The sequence below is a fragment of the Mustela nigripes genome, chromosome 16 (genome assembly GCF_022355385.1).
Source record: "Mustela nigripes isolate SB6536 chromosome 16, MUSNIG.SB6536, whole genome shotgun sequence".
In the NCBI taxonomy this organism is placed as follows: domain Eukaryota; kingdom Metazoa; phylum Chordata; class Mammalia; order Carnivora; family Mustelidae; genus Mustela; species Mustela nigripes.
This window is the reverse complement of record NC_081572.1, coordinates 60108563-60123518: the sequence shown is the minus strand read 5'-3', so window position 1 is coordinate 60123518 and position 14956 is coordinate 60108563. Positions and strand designations below refer to the sequence as shown.

At 53.3% G+C, this 14956-nt stretch overlaps 1 protein-coding gene across 2 annotated transcripts in view; it reads right to left on the bottom strand.

The window, feature by feature from the left end:
- Positions 1-14956, bottom strand: part of ZZEF1 (zinc finger ZZ-type and EF-hand domain containing 1) — a 100994-nt gene that overhangs the window by 57794 nt on the left and 28244 nt on the right. For both annotated transcript variants that reach the window (XM_059379830.1, XM_059379831.1), the window contains exons 7-16: positions 14216-14332; positions 13128-13306; positions 11569-11667; positions 9071-9162; positions 8586-8734; positions 4698-4809; positions 3432-3647; positions 2358-2458; positions 1737-1906; positions 514-647 (exon numbers count right to left, since the gene is read on the bottom strand). In XM_059379830.1, the coding sequence (XP_059235813.1) occupies positions 514-647; positions 1737-1906; positions 2358-2458; positions 3432-3647; positions 4698-4809; positions 8586-8734; positions 9071-9162; positions 11569-11667; positions 13128-13306; positions 14216-14332 (1369 nt within the window). The remainder of the gene's footprint in view (positions 1-513; positions 648-1736; positions 1907-2357; positions 2459-3431; positions 3648-4697; positions 4810-8585; positions 8735-9070; positions 9163-11568; positions 11668-13127; positions 13307-14215; positions 14333-14956) is intronic.

Here is a 14956-nt window from a genome sequence, read left to right as displayed (position 1 = left end):
GGTCGGTGAGGGCTGCAGTTCCCTGCAGGGAGAATCTCAGACACCTGGGTCTCAGACACCTGGTCAGGGATTTCCTTTGAAATCATGGGTGGGGGAGCCGGGCGGGTAGAGAGAGAGTGGATAAGGCAGATCACCAATGAAACAAGAGGAGCCCAGTTTACAAGTGCCCAACCTGGGGAGCACGTAAGGGGGACGGGGCAGGGATCAGATTTCCTCTAGTTTTGTGTTTGTTTTAGACTTCCCCATAACAAAGAAGCGACAACTGTTGAAAAGAATGCTTGGCTGCAGGGAAATCCTGAAGAGGATGGAGGAGACAATATCCCACTTTGTGAGACAACAGGCTACATGAGAGCCTCCCTCTCCTTAAGGGCAGGGGTGCCGCATGGGGCCCTGAGGCGGCTGGGTTAGGATCAGCAGCAGATGCACACCCGGAACACCGAAACCAGGGAGACGCGCAAAGGAAAGAGGGAACCCTAACTGCTATCCCTCCAGATTCCCGACGTGAGTGATTACCATCATGGCGAAGAGATGGTCCCGCCGGCTCTGTCGGTCAGGAAAGAAGACGGCAGCCCCATTGAGAAGGGTATTCCTGACTTCTTGTTTTAACGTTTCCATGGGTGCAGAGTCTCCGTCCACCCTGTCCACCACTGCCAGGAACGAACAACGGCATCAGCGTCACATCCCCCACCCCACTGACAACATCGGTACCCGCACTTGCCAGCCCGTGACTAGCCACCCCGCCGCACAGCGAGGGCCTATGTACGGCAGCACAAGGAAATGCACTGCACCGACGGAAGGGACATATGTACCAGTTTTCATTTCATTATTTCCCCGCCCTTCTGAGCTGCAACCGGGCAAAGCCTGGACAGTCATTCCACGTGGCCACGTGCTTATTCTCTCCCCTCCCTCCCGTCCCAGTGTCTTCACTACAGTGAGGACTGAAGAGTGTGACAGTCATCACTATCAGTGTGACAAGCCTGTGGTCAGAAACCAGGAGGAAGGGGCGCCTGGGTGGCTCAGTTGTTAAGCGTTTGCCTTCAGCTCAGGTCATGATGCTCGGGTCCTGGTGATGAAGTCGGATGGGGGGGGTACAAGGCGCCAGCTTTTGCTTTGTCTTCAGCCAGCCTCGTGCTCCCTCATCACTGGGACAGAGCCCAGCATTGGGTTCCCTGCTCTGCGGGAAGCCTGCTTCCCCCTCTCCCCTCCCTGTGCTTGTGTTCCCTCTCTCATGCTCTCTCTCTCTCTCTCTCTGTCAAATAAATAAATAAAATCTTAAAAAAAAAAAAAAAAAGAGAGAGAGAGAGAGAAAAGAAAGAAAAGGAAGACTCACTAGTGAGAGACTAAATCCTGAACTCAAAATAATGAATCAAAAGAAAATCCAAGGAAACCCTCATTTACCCAAGCAGTGACCCCTCTCCTGGGCTTGCATGAGCACAGAGTCCCTGTTCTTACAGCAAGAGGCCTGGCAGGCTACCAGCACAGGGTCACATTCAAGAAAAGCCCAGGGGCCCCTATGGGGCTCAGTGAGTTCAGTGTCTGCCTTCGGCTCAGTTCATGATCCCAGGGTCCTGGGATGGGGCCCCGCATCAGGCTCCCTGGCTCCCTGCTCTGTGGGGAGTCTGCCTCTCCTTCTCCCTCAGCCCCTCCCCCCGCTTCTGCTCTCCTGGCTCTCTCTCTCTGTTAAATAGACAAATAAAATCTTTAAAAAAAAAAGTAAAGGCCAGCCCAATCCCTACCGTCACATAAATGTGTGTGGAGCTCCTTGGCGGCCATGGCCCCTGCAGGACTCTGCCGGGGAGCCTTTGCTTGCGGGCAGGCAGCTGGCCCATCCCTCTGCAGCACGGAGAAGCAGCTCTGGAGGAGACGCAGAAGCAGGGTTTGGGCACAGATGCATTCTTCCCTTGGGCTACAGAAAGGCAAGCACACCAGAGCATTGAACGGCAGGTTGCTTTTTCCCTCCTAAGCAGTCTAAAAAGGACTCTAGTCTACACAGCAGGCCCAGTCAAAAGAAGGCCAAGGAGAGGAAAAGAGGCAGAATGGAAAGAACCTCACACCCTGCCTGAGTCTGCCCACAGTGCGCCAAGGACATGTGTTTTCGACCCTACTTTTCCACCTATAAAATGAGGGCACACCCCAATGCTTGACCTGACAAAATGTTTGCAGAAACAATGCCCAAAGTATGTTACAGAAACGTGAAGCGCTGTCTTTAACGATGACCAGTTTTCTCAAACGAGAACAGTATAAACCAGGGAGATGTCAAAGAATCTTAGAAAAAAATATGGACTATTTGGAATATAAAAAATAGCTTTTTCAGTTTTGTTTATATGATTATCACCTTATAATAAAGTTTGACCTACTTTTGCTTTAATTTACTGTAAAAATTCCAGAAGATTTGCAAATCAAGACCCGCGAAGTCCAGAAAAGATTTGTATTTTAAGCCACTTTCCTTCTGCTGCACCTAAAAAATTATAAAAACCAGAAAAAATAACATTGAAAATGCATTTAGAGAAATATTGGGATGGCTCATTTACCGTTTGATGGGAATGGGCGTAGGCTTCCCACACGGCTGACGCGGACGCTCCCCAGCCTGGAAGCGCGCGAACAACCCTGCCCAGTGTGGCACTTTCTACAGGGCATGTGTACGTGCGCACGCGGAGGTGAGAACAGACGTGCACAGACGTGCACAGACGCACACGCACCACACAGAGACTCCCAACTCCATACACCGCACCAGGGCACCAGCGAGACGACACAGCAGTGTGCTTGGACCCCCGCCCGCGTTGATGCTGCCCCAGAGCCCCCGCGGCTCTGCGGCACCCCACCTCCCCTCCCCCAGCCCCGTTTATGTTTCCTGCTGGAACAGGAGAGCTTGAGTAACAAAGACCAAACAGACCGAAGTTAAACTGGGTCTCAGCAACACCAGCACCCTGGGAGGGCGAGAGGCCCCACTAACCCCTAAGCTGAGTGGTGTGCTCTCTACGGTGATGGTGACTAGAGTCCTCCCCAGAGTGAGCGGTCACTGCGTTCTTACTAGTGACTGTACGAGTGACTGCACAAGTCAGTGTCTGGACCACAGACAGTTTCAAACCCTGACATCCTGGTACCGTTAGTGAGCAAACACAATTGCCCGGACCTTGGAAATAAACTTCCCAGGACTTAAGGGAGTTGGAAATCTCACAAGCTTACTCGTTGTCCCCAGACCACCACCAGGCACCACGCGGGGGTCTCCAAGGTCTGTGGGCAAGCATCACTGTGGGAAGCATCACTGTGACGACCACACGTCCTCCGGTGACTGACACCACGGATGCCCAGCACCTCCCGCCCCGGCTCTCCCCACGCCATCCCAGCACCACCATGCCCGCAGCACACATGCCCCTGCACGGGCGTCTCCCTCAACACCACCATTAAAGTGCCCCACGGGAACGAGGTACCAGGTCATGGGCGAGCTGCTGAGTAAACTGAAGTGTCCTGAGGAGCAGGGTGGCCCCACAGATGCTGTCCTCCCCGTCCTTCCTGCAGAGGGTGCAGACAGCAGGCTGCTCTGCTTCCGCGCTCACTGGCCGCAGATACCCGCTGATGCTGAGGCCCTGCACGCCCAAGCGCTCCGCCGACTCCTGGCGCGTGCACAGGAACTTCACCATCAGGTACTAGAAGGATGGGGACATTCAGGGAGAGGGACTCAGAAGCCGGACTACAAACGGAAGGAGATACAGGCCTTTCTGGGACGGTCCCCCGTGACTTCAGTGATCTATTAGGTCCCACTCTGTCTAGCATGGGGGCCCAAAAGGAAGCCCAACATCTCGACAAACAGGAAGAAAAACACTCGTGCTGACGAGTCAGGGTTTGGGACCGGTCCCAGTGAGAGAAGTGGCACCACACCCTGTTCAGAGCAAACACGGGCCTAGACACCATGAATCCGAGAAGTACATCTGCTGTGCAGCCCCGTTGTTGTGGAACAGAAATCAGGCAGAGAGTGAGAGCGGTCAGCACGTGCCCTGAAGAACCCTCTCAAAGCCCCCATTGACCCACAGCCCAAGGCCCTGCGCCGTCTGCTGGAGGCCAGAGCCACCCTGCAGGCCGCCTGCCAAGCCGACTCCACACTTCTCGCAGCGGAAGCTGCTCAGCCGGGTGCCATCCAGACCCCACGGCCCAGACGCGGAAGCACTTCCTGAGCGTCTCCTCCCTCCAACCCTGAGGGCAGCTCCTGCTTCTCTCACTGAAGCTGCTCACTGAGGCTGACACGAAGGCTGAGAGAAACGTGGCCCAGACAGAAGCGACTGCCCTCCCAGCCACGGAGGCATAGCACTCATGCCCTCGGGCCAGGGTGCTCCCCCCCACCCCCCACCACGGCTGTCCTGCCCCCCATGACCTAGCCGGGCTGCGGGCAACGGCGCCATCACGGGCTTCCAGTGCTCGGCAGCACACCCCCTTTCCTGGGAAACCTGTCCCACTGGCCTAAGGCCCGGGGAGGCACACTTCCCCTGGATGGTCACAGCCCCCTGTGTCCCTGGATGGTGGCGTCCGTCACGGGACCCCAGGCTCCGATGGTCCCGGCCCCGGCGCATATGAGCCGCGCCACAGGCAGGGCCAGGGCCAGGGCCAGGGCCGGAGCCGGAGCCAGCGCCGGAGCCGGAGCCAGAGCCGGAGCCAGAGCGGGGAGCAGCCACGTGGGGCAGCCGCAACTCCGCATGGCTTACCTGGGCTACTCTGCACTGCCGCAACTTCACGTCCGCTTCATCCCACTCTTCTTCCAGCTCAAACCAGCCAACGGGGTCATCCTCTCCGAGCTCCTCAGAGGGGCAACCAGCCCTGCAAACACATGGAAATCTCAAAACACAGTCCTCTTCCCAAATTCTCAGGGGCCTAACAACTCAGGCACCATCCGCGTGGCATTGAACCTGCCGCGAGCAGTCGGGTCCCGGGTGTGGAAGTGGCTTCTGGCCATTTCTCCCCGCTCCTCAGCCTCCTTGGCACCAACATGGGAACAAGTATCAGCTCCAAACAGAATCTGGGAACTAAAGAGAAAGTTTGCTTCTCCAGATAACATGTCTGAAGAACGAGACAGGAAACCAAGGCATCTCAGAAGAGCGACTCATAAATGAGAAACAACAGCCACCATAAGCTTCTGGAAAGATCCCAAGGACAGAGAGGTTCCATTCTTTCCCCAGCTGTGGCCACTACGCATACACCCAGCCCGAGGTTCAGCGCACTTGCTACAACTGAAGGGGAAGAGCCAGGGGACTTTCAGATCCTGGAGCTTCAAAAGGGGACGTCAGCCTCCTCACTTTTTCCTGTTCCTGAAAAGGTGCTTCCAGGAAAGCGTCTCAGCCTCAAGGGTAAAGAAGGACAACTCCAGCTACTTCTTCTTAAAAATCAGACACTTGAGGGACGCCTGGGTGGCTCAGCTGGTTGGACGACTGCCTTCGGCTCAGGTCATGATCCCGGAGTCCCGGGATCGAGTCCCGCATCGGACTCCCAGCTCCATGGGGAGTCTGCTTCTCTCTCTGACCTTCTCCTCGTTCATGCTCTCTCTCACTGTTTCTCTCTCAAGTAAATAAATAAAATCTTTAATTAATTAATTAAATAAAAATTAGACACTTGAGTTGTACTCCCTTTTCAGGAAGTCAATAACCCAAGGAGAAAAAGGCAGTCTTTCGAGTAACACTCCTGGAACTTCCCAAGACCTAGTCTGTGGGACAGCTAGCATCACGTGAGTACTCTGCGCGGAGAAGCACACGCGGGCATTTGTGGCAAGAGGGAGAAGACTAAGGATCCAGAGTAGGTTCTGTAACGGGGAGAAAAAAATGTTCTCTTTTTGACTTAAGATTTTCTTGGCATCGGTCTTTCATGACATAATTAACCCTAAAACCAAGAGGACAGAAGGTATTCTGCCTTAACCCAAAACCATGTCAATGAGTTTCATCAACACCGTGTTTGAGGATTTCTGAATTCACTCTGCGGCAGCCTTTGGGAAAGTCCTGGAGAGGGAGAGACAGATGGCCAGGCATTTGAGAGCACAGAGAGACAACCTGTTGACTACGCCCCACAGCACACAGAAGACAGAAAAGAGAACTCAGTGTCCGTCCTCTTGAGCATGGACAGCGCCAGTCAGCTGGCTCGGGAGCGTGCCAACTGAGCAATGACCGGCCAGAAGGACAGAAGACAGAAAAAAATGGGAGAAGACAGACACACGTACATTAACCTCTTGATTTCGAAACTGGAGAGACACTGGTAACATGCAGGCCAAGCAAATCAGGATTTCAGAGTAGCTCAGGCCGGAACCAGAGCTAAAACCACTAAGTGAGGAGTGAAGAGACCTATATCTGGTTAGAAGAAAATCCTACATAAAATGTGAAAGATCTTATTTAACAGGGTTAAGAGAAAAAATTCATCGTAATATGTCCCAAGAATGGGACAGAGCTGCTTAAAAACAAGTGTAATCTCTAGTTACCATCAAAAAAAAAAAAAAAAAAAAGAGGATATATTAGGGGCACCTGGGGGGGCTCAGTGGTTTGAACGCCTGCCTTCTGCTCAGGTCATAATCCTGGGGTCGGGGGATGGAGCCCCCGTCAGGCTCTGTGCTCAGCGGAAAGGCTGCTTCCCCCTCTGCCTGCTGCTCCTGCTCCCTCTCACTCTCTCTCTCTCTCTCAAATAAATAAATAAAATCTTTTTTAGAAAAAAAGGATCTTTTAAGAAGGCACATAGAATAGTGGGGAGGAAGACTCTAGGAATGAAGGAGATTTGTTCCAGTTCACGTGCAGGGCTGCAATCACAGACATAGACTTCAGCTGACTTGCTGTGACCTTCGGCAGAGGGGCAGCAGGCTCTCCACTGGGAGGAATGTCCTGGAGACTAAGGGCCACCAGTGCACGCCCAGCAGAGAGGGAACTACTCCAGACCTGTGCTACTTGGTGTGGTCCGTGTGTGGGGACCAGCATTCACCTGAGAGACCCCAACTCTGGGTAAGGGTCTCCACCCAGAACTACTGAAGCAGAACCGGGGACACGCGTACACAGCCAAGCTCAGTGGTATGGCACCGGGTGCAAGGCCACAGCAGCACAGAACCGGGTGCCAGATGTGAAGGCCACCGTTAACTCCAGCTCCCGTCCCCGCAGACAGCAGCACAATCAGCAACTCCAGGGTTCTGCTCGGTGAGTTTTAACCCGCTACTGTGAACACGGGAGACCACGCTGCCCAAGGCTCACCAGTGAGCTCTGGGGCTGAATCTGAGAGGTCCACTTGCAGACTTAATCCAAACGAGCCTGGGTAACACCCGATCCCCCTGCCCACTCCCTACTTCCTTTACTGTCACCCCCTCGACTTCATGATGACACACAGGGGCCTTCCTGCTGCCCTACTGGCTGTTTCTCAGCTTCCTTTTTATTCTGTCACCCTTTAAATGCTGGTGCCTCTCAGCATGCTGATCTACAATGTCTCTCTTCTCTTCCCAGCCCACATCCTCTTCCAGAACTCACTTCAATTATCCTTCAAACATCTCTCCTACTGGTACCTTCAGTACCTCTTCCAGCTTCAATGCACTCTCCCAAGGAGCTGCCAAGTATCACCAAGTCTTCCTAGACCTCAAATCCAACAGGACCAACACTGAGCTCATCGGCTTCCCACGGACTGCTTTCCCAAGCTAGTTTCTATCAGAGAAGGGCCCTTCCAGTGTCCCCACCTGGCCCAGCCAAAATCCCAGGCCTCCCCAAAGCCTCCACCACCCCTCCTTCTCTGCTCTACTCTCAGAAACGTCTCTCTGTCAGTTACCAGCTCTCCACCACTGCCCGTGCTGCTCTGGCTAAGGGGACCTAGGCCTCTGACCACCTCCTCCCTTTCCATTCTGCCTCCATGCTGGCTCTCCCCCAGCCACACTGCACATAGCATGATCCAGACCAGCACCTGTAAAACACGCATCTGGTTGCCATGTTCTCCTCCTCTACGCTCCTCAACACTACACTGGCCACCCAACCTTGCTTAAAGGATACAGTTCTCGCCCTGAGCCAGAGACACAAAGACCTTTAGTGAGCGGGCCACTTGCCGGACCTCTAGTTCCACGTCCCAGCACTCTCCCCCTCGCGGTGACTTCAGGCACCTGCGTGCCCCCGAGCCTGCCACAGCTCACCTACAAGGGCTCAGGTCTGCTGTGCTCTCTACTCAGGATCTCCCCTTTAACTGAACACCCTCCTTAGCTCTTAACCCAAACAACACTCCCTCCAGGGTCTTTCCTCCCCGAGCCCCGACCCTTGCCCAGTGCTGACCACTCTGTGACATTGCTGGTCTGAGTAGACAGTGAGCGCCACAGAGCAGCGACTGTACCCACTTGTTCCCTGCATCTCTTCTGTGGCGAGCATCAGGCCCCATGCAGAATAGATGCTTAAAATACCTCCAGTGAAAGCATGCTTAGGAGGAGGGAGCTTGGGGCAGATCTTAAAACACATATTCATGGGTGTTGCCAGGAATCAGTGATTCCTCATGGCCACTGGGGATAGGCAAGGGGCACCTGTCTATAGAGACGTGAGCATATTTTGCCATAAGAAAATGCTTATAGCCTTATTAACTACAAAAATTTTGATTCTGTTCCTTACCTGCTTTTTACAAATTGCCTGAATTCCTGAAGCTTCCATTTGTCATATTTTTCAAACCTCTTGAAGTGTTCTTCTGCATGGAATTTATCAGAAGAGGAGTTATAGGCAAACACCAACCCACACTGGGCACCAATGCCACCACGTCGAACCTAAAAACACGGAAGGTACAAAACTCCTGTGGCAGCTGTGTTTCCAAGTAATACAGTTAAATTCATAGAGCTTGAAGCAAATTCAAACCAGCAAAATGATATTTTGAGTTCATTAAGTCGGGAAAACAAAAGAGCTGCTTCCTAAGAAGCAGTGCCTTCTAGTCACACGTCCCCGGACAACAATCTCCTCATCTCTGTGTCCCAGCCCTCTGCTACAGGCCTGGCACAGAACGGTCACCACACGTGCAATGCAAACCAGGGACACAGACTCTGAAATGGAACCCTGTCTTTAAAAATAGCAGTAACGTTGCTTAAAGAAGTGAGTATGAGAATTACCATAATTCTGATCTGTGTAACTTGGAATGCAGATTCGGATCCTGTAGAAAAAATGGTACTTGCTCTGGTCTTCCCAGTCTCTGTAAGAAACCCTGCAAAAGGAGACACTGAGGTGAGGACAGCCGACCCATGTGTCATAACCCGAAGAACTAAGACCAACCAAGCACACCAGATCTTTTGCATGTGGTGGCGGGGAACTAGTCTGCCTGGTATTTTCATAAAAGCAAAAAGAGATATCCCCTCTGCATAGGTGCGAGCTCACTGCCAAGGCCCAGGTAACAGACCATGGCTAGGGACAGTCTCCTCAACCACACCAGCAGCCCTGCTCTAACGATCAAGAACACAGTTGATAAAGACTGTGACTTAAATTTGAACAGACATAAGACCAGACAACCAGTTATCTTTTTGTGCCATTCCTAAAACCGTGCCTGATGCCCGACTGCTGACAGAGGACACAAGCCTGGAGCATGACAGAGGGATGATGAGGCTTCTGGAACAGTGTCAGGAAAGCCTGTGCGAGACTCTGAAATGGGTGTTCCGTGGGCACACTCTGCGGGCTACCTCCAGCGCTCACTGCTTGTGAGCGATCTCATGGCTCCATGAACCACACTCGAGTGTTGGTCAGTTTTATGTCTCTCTGTGGACTCCTGCTGGCATTCTTGTTGGTCTGTATGTATCTTATGAATTCTCCCGTGAACTATTCGTAACACCTTACTGGGCCCTCACGAATCAACGACATAAATAAAAGTGTAACTATTCGTCTTTCATTTGTATGAAAGTCATGGTTTACCTCTTTTGTTGTTGTTAATTATCCTTCAGTAACTCACAAAGAGGTCTGCTGCTAGACCCAGGCTGCCTTTCTCTTCCGCGCCCCTGCAGGTGACAGAACTCACACACATGCCCATGCCGCTGTCCTGGAGACAGGAACGCCTGCAACCTGCCCGTCCGTGCGAGCCCGGAAGACCACGCCCGCGTCCGACGCACCAAACTCTGTCAGCAGAACTGTCTGAACTGGAACCTCCACACAGCAACATGCAGAACATGTCACCAAAACCAAGAACACGAAATGCACAAGAAACTCACGGCAGAGCAGCTGCGGCAGGACCCGGCCGCTCGGCAGGGACCACGTGTGCATACGTAGGTGGCCACCGACCCGCAGCTCGCAGCAGCTAAACCACAATGGCCTCAAGAGAACCAGACTCTCTTTCAGCAGCCCTGCCACCAACACACACCCGAAAGGTTCTCTAAAGGCGAAAATAAACCCACAAAGCCTGAAAGGTAAGCACAGAACTGGCTCTTCCCATCCTTGGTAAAAAACATGCAGCGGCTCCTGGGATGCCCTCACGCTCCATCTGTTTGGGTACCATTCCCCCCAGTTTACTCTCTCAAAATGACAGCGAAGAGAATAACCTATCGCAGAGCTGCAGAACTGGACAAATGCACGCCGTCAGTCTCCAGGCAGCACCAGCATCCCTGGCAAGCAGTGGACAGGACCGCCGGCACTCCGGAGGGCCAAGTGCGGGCTCCCTCGGCAGCCGGTGGCCTCTCCAGAATGGGCACCTCCCGGCACTTGGGGAACGTGAAGCCTCCCCATGCAGAGAGCTCCCCGTGTGCCCTGTGCCATGGTGGGCAGTGCGTGGCCTGCATGGCCCTTAGCGGTCCTCAGTGGGACAGGGGAGGGACACGGGGAAGGGAACGTCCCCACGGAGGCTTCACTGCGTGGAGAGGACCACAGCAAGAGTGACCTGCGTGACAGTCCACGGCAGGCGAAGTTCGCAGGCAGAGGAGGTGCCTCGGGGAGAAGCACGAATGCAGGGGACACAACAGAGAAGAGGTGACCACCGAGAACATATGTGGCCTGCACCGCTGTGAGGAAGGCCAAGGAGAAAGCAAATCCAAGGCCGGGCAAGCCCGGCCAATGCTCGGTAACAGCCAGAAGACTCCCCTTCCTGGGCTGCATCGGCAACGTCCTAAGCAGGGCAGCAAGCGCAAGGCGGCGCGTGCAGGAGACAAACTGGCCGGCCAGCAAGATGGAGGAGAAAGAGACAGACCCCCGATGAGGGAAAGGGCCCACTACTGCACAGGACAGCACCTCGGCAGCTACCATGCCGACAGCCCGCGAGCAGGGAGGTTTCTTCAGACACGCCTGATCCAGAGGCGTCCTGCAGAGAAATACCCTCCTTTCCAGCAGTATCCTGCCTCGGATCTGCTGCGTTTCTTAATGCTTTAGGGTAACACCACGGAAAGATGATCTGAATATAAAAGCAATAACTTTTTATCTTCCAAAAGGAAGAGTCCTTACTTTCCAGAACCTAGAGCTCTCCAGCACTCAGCAGTCGTTAGGGGTGACCGACACCCAGTGGAGGACAAGGCCGCGATAAGGAGAGTGGGCAGATGATTCAAGAGCCACAGCCATGCGGGCCGACCTGCTGTGCAGCCCACGGCCCCGCATGCCACGGCCTCCCCACTCCCCGCACGCACATGGACCGACCACTCACCATCTCTGGTCCACGGCTCCACCAGGAGGTTTTCTGGGCCTGACTTCTCTTCTTTCCCTTTGACATCGCAGGCCTGAAGGATCAGCTGAAGAGGTTTACCTGGTCAAAGTGAAGAGAGAATGAGAGCCTTAAGGTGGCGCAGCGTGAAAAATAAAACTATCAGGCACGTCCATGGGACTGGAGAACAGGTGGGCAGCGCGGCCGAAGGGAAACGCACCAGCTTCCAGCTGAAACAGAGAAGCAGACACCATCCTTCTCTGCTCTCCTGATGAGACCAAGCAGTTTTATGTCCCTACGTGAGTCCAAGCGGAGGACTCCAGACTAACCACTCCTCAGAAACAAAACACACTATAAGACAGACTGATACCACACATTCAACATGTCTGGGAGAGGGAGCCCCGAAACCCTGTTCTGGAGCCAATAGCTAATTTTATTACAGCTGCGTTTTTGGTTTTTTTGTTGTTGTTTTTTTTTTTTTTACAATTGCATTCAAATATATGTAGTATCTTAGGTCTTAGGTCTTGTTTCTTTAATATACCTGCAGATAAATTTTGAAAGTTTCAAGATTTTTAGAAAGTACCATTTGCTACAACGACTTGAAAGCTTTTCCTTCTTCCTTCATGTTACTGATACTATAATGAATACCCATTAACCTATAACCCAATCCACAACACTGCCTGTACAAACATTCCGTCCCGGTCCCTCCCCTCTCCAGTATTCCTGCCCAAACAGCTGCTCATCTGAACTGATAACTTTCCTGGAGGGTATCTTCCAAACACCAAAGATCCCTCCCATCCAGCTGTGCCTGTTATGAGCTCCCTACCCCACCAAAAAGTGACATTTTCAAATTCAGGGGGCAAACTAGATTTATAAGACGTCAATTACCTGACCTTAAATACTAAACATAAAATGAATCATTAAGTTGTATTAGGCAAAGGTACCAATATCGTGGCAGAAATAGCACAGTCTGCCCCTATGAGGAGGGGGGCAGAAGGAGACAGGACCCAGTACTGTACTCTGGACAGACATGTCGGCGCAAGAGGCCGGGATGGCACGAGAGTTGTTGCTCACATACCAGCTGACGAGGGTTGGGGGCCCATCCTGAGTCAGCAGGAAAGTGCAAAGGGGACGGTGGCCGGGCCCAGGCAGGAAAGCGGGGTTGGGCACACAGCCCGCACAGGGAGCAGTCTCACACCAGGATCTTAGTGCCGTGTCTGGGTCAGGTCCCCCCACCCCAACCAGAAAGGAGGGACTCCAACTTCCCAGCCTCCTGCTGTGCAGAGACGCACCTGCACCTCATTGAGGATGGCTGGTGACCGGCTGACCACAGAGCCCACGTGGTCTGCCCAGCAAATCCTGGAAGTACAGCCTAGGGGACACTCAGACCCTCTTCTGATAATGCCGTCAAGGAGCCCACAGCCCCCTTCTCCCTGCTGGCCCCTGGAGGAGAGGATATGTTCGGCCCGGAATCACGGGGTTGGTGCGAACCGCCCGAGGAGGTGAGAAGATGCCAGGTTTGCGACGGTGTCAGCGCCTGTCTGTCGCGCCCGCTCATTTACCGTATTTAAGCAGCAGGCTCTGCCTGACAGACGCCATGGAGGCGATGAGGGACGAGGCATCGTACTGCGTGTCCAGGTGCTCGCTGATGGTGCACAAAGAGCTCAGCACTTTGGCAACACTTCCTCTTGCCAGTGCAAAGGCCAGAAGGGTTAGCTCCACCTCAGGAGTCGAGCAGCAGCTGGAAACAAAGAGGAAGAACGTCTCACTTCTTAAAGACGCGAGGAAATCCAGGCAGCCCCACACCCACGTAACTGACCACCATCAGTGAGATCCACCTATCCGATGCTTTCTCTACCTGGGTCACAAATACTCGCTCAAAATCCTCAAGATAACCTACAGGAAAACGAAATCAACCCAGAGGACGAGGACATTAAATCCTCCCCTCTGTGCCATTATTAACCTATAACTAGTAAACAACACTAATAGCATCAGTTTCAACCAGCCTAGCTTTATAAAGCAAACACAGATGCCACAAGTGAAGGAGCCACTATGGTAAGGCCCTGCTGCTAACAATGCCAGGGGGCCAGGGGCTCGAGGGCTCACTCCCCCAGGCAGGAGCAACCTGCGCCAGACAGACTCTACTCTTCTGCCGCTCATTAAACACATCGCACTGAAACTCCTGACACTGTCCTGGGGTCTCGGGACCGGGCCTGTGCCCCGACACGGGGCAAGGTGGACACAGAACAGAGCTGTCGCCACAGCAAGCAGCACATCTGGCAAGCCGGACTAAGGAGCCTCACCAAGGCCCACAGACCACGGCTTGTCCCTATGCAGAGAGGCACACGGGTGCCCGGAGAGGCCACGGGCTGGGGCTCCCAGGAAGCCGACAGCTTCTGCACTGGGGTCTCTGAGACACCTGTTCCGGCTGCATCAGAGGACCCCCCCACTCGCCCCCTAAGGTCAGGTGGTGTGGCTACATAATGGAGCTCAGAGGGCTGAACCATGGTTTCACCTTCTCTTCAGTCACTAAACATGAGCCATGTTTAGTGCTGATCTGTAGAAGATTTAGAAAAATGTTTTTAAAGACTTAACAAGCATATAGACCCTCTACCCCCTACAAGCCCCATCTCATCAACCTTGACTTTACCTAGTTATCCGTATGAGGAAGCTGTCCACTTCTTCTAGAACGTTGGGAGACAGGAAAGTAGAGAAATCTGTAGATCCTGGTGAGAGGGAGAGCGGAGGCATGTGCTGCAGTGCCTTCCTGCAAGTGTGAGACAGAAAGTCAGAACCGACCAGGCAAAACCCTGACTTAATACTGCTCGATGAACACCAAACCATCAGACACCTGCTGGGAACAGTCTCTCATGAATACAGTGTCCCTGCAGAGAGCCTGGGACATGACATCAAACCAGGCCCTCCCCCAGGAGTCACAGTGCCAAGTCAGTCCGTGGAGTTTCCTTCTTTTTCATTTACTCTCTCTTTTAAGAGTCCACCTCCCTCCACAGAGACTTAGTCCAGCCTTCGGGATCTCGTCTTCATTTCATGCAGGGTGGGCAGAAGACACACATCCCTGACAGAAAGAAACCCCAGAGTTCCTAGAAAACGTGACCCTGGAGGCAGAGCAGTGTTTGGCCCAGTAAGAAGCTCATGTCCATGTCCCCTCTTAAGATCCATGGCACCTCAAGACAGGCCATCGGTTCTCTTCCCTCCTGAACAGGAGCACCAGTCAGGACTTCTGCCCCTCCCTGCGTTTCCTGCCTCTCTACCTTAATGTCTGCTTCAGGGCTTCTCTTCTCTCACCCGCTCTTACGCTGATCTCTCCGAATCCCCTGAAAGTTCTCCTGAGTGAGCACACCACAAACAACACGAAGGCATGCAAAAGGAA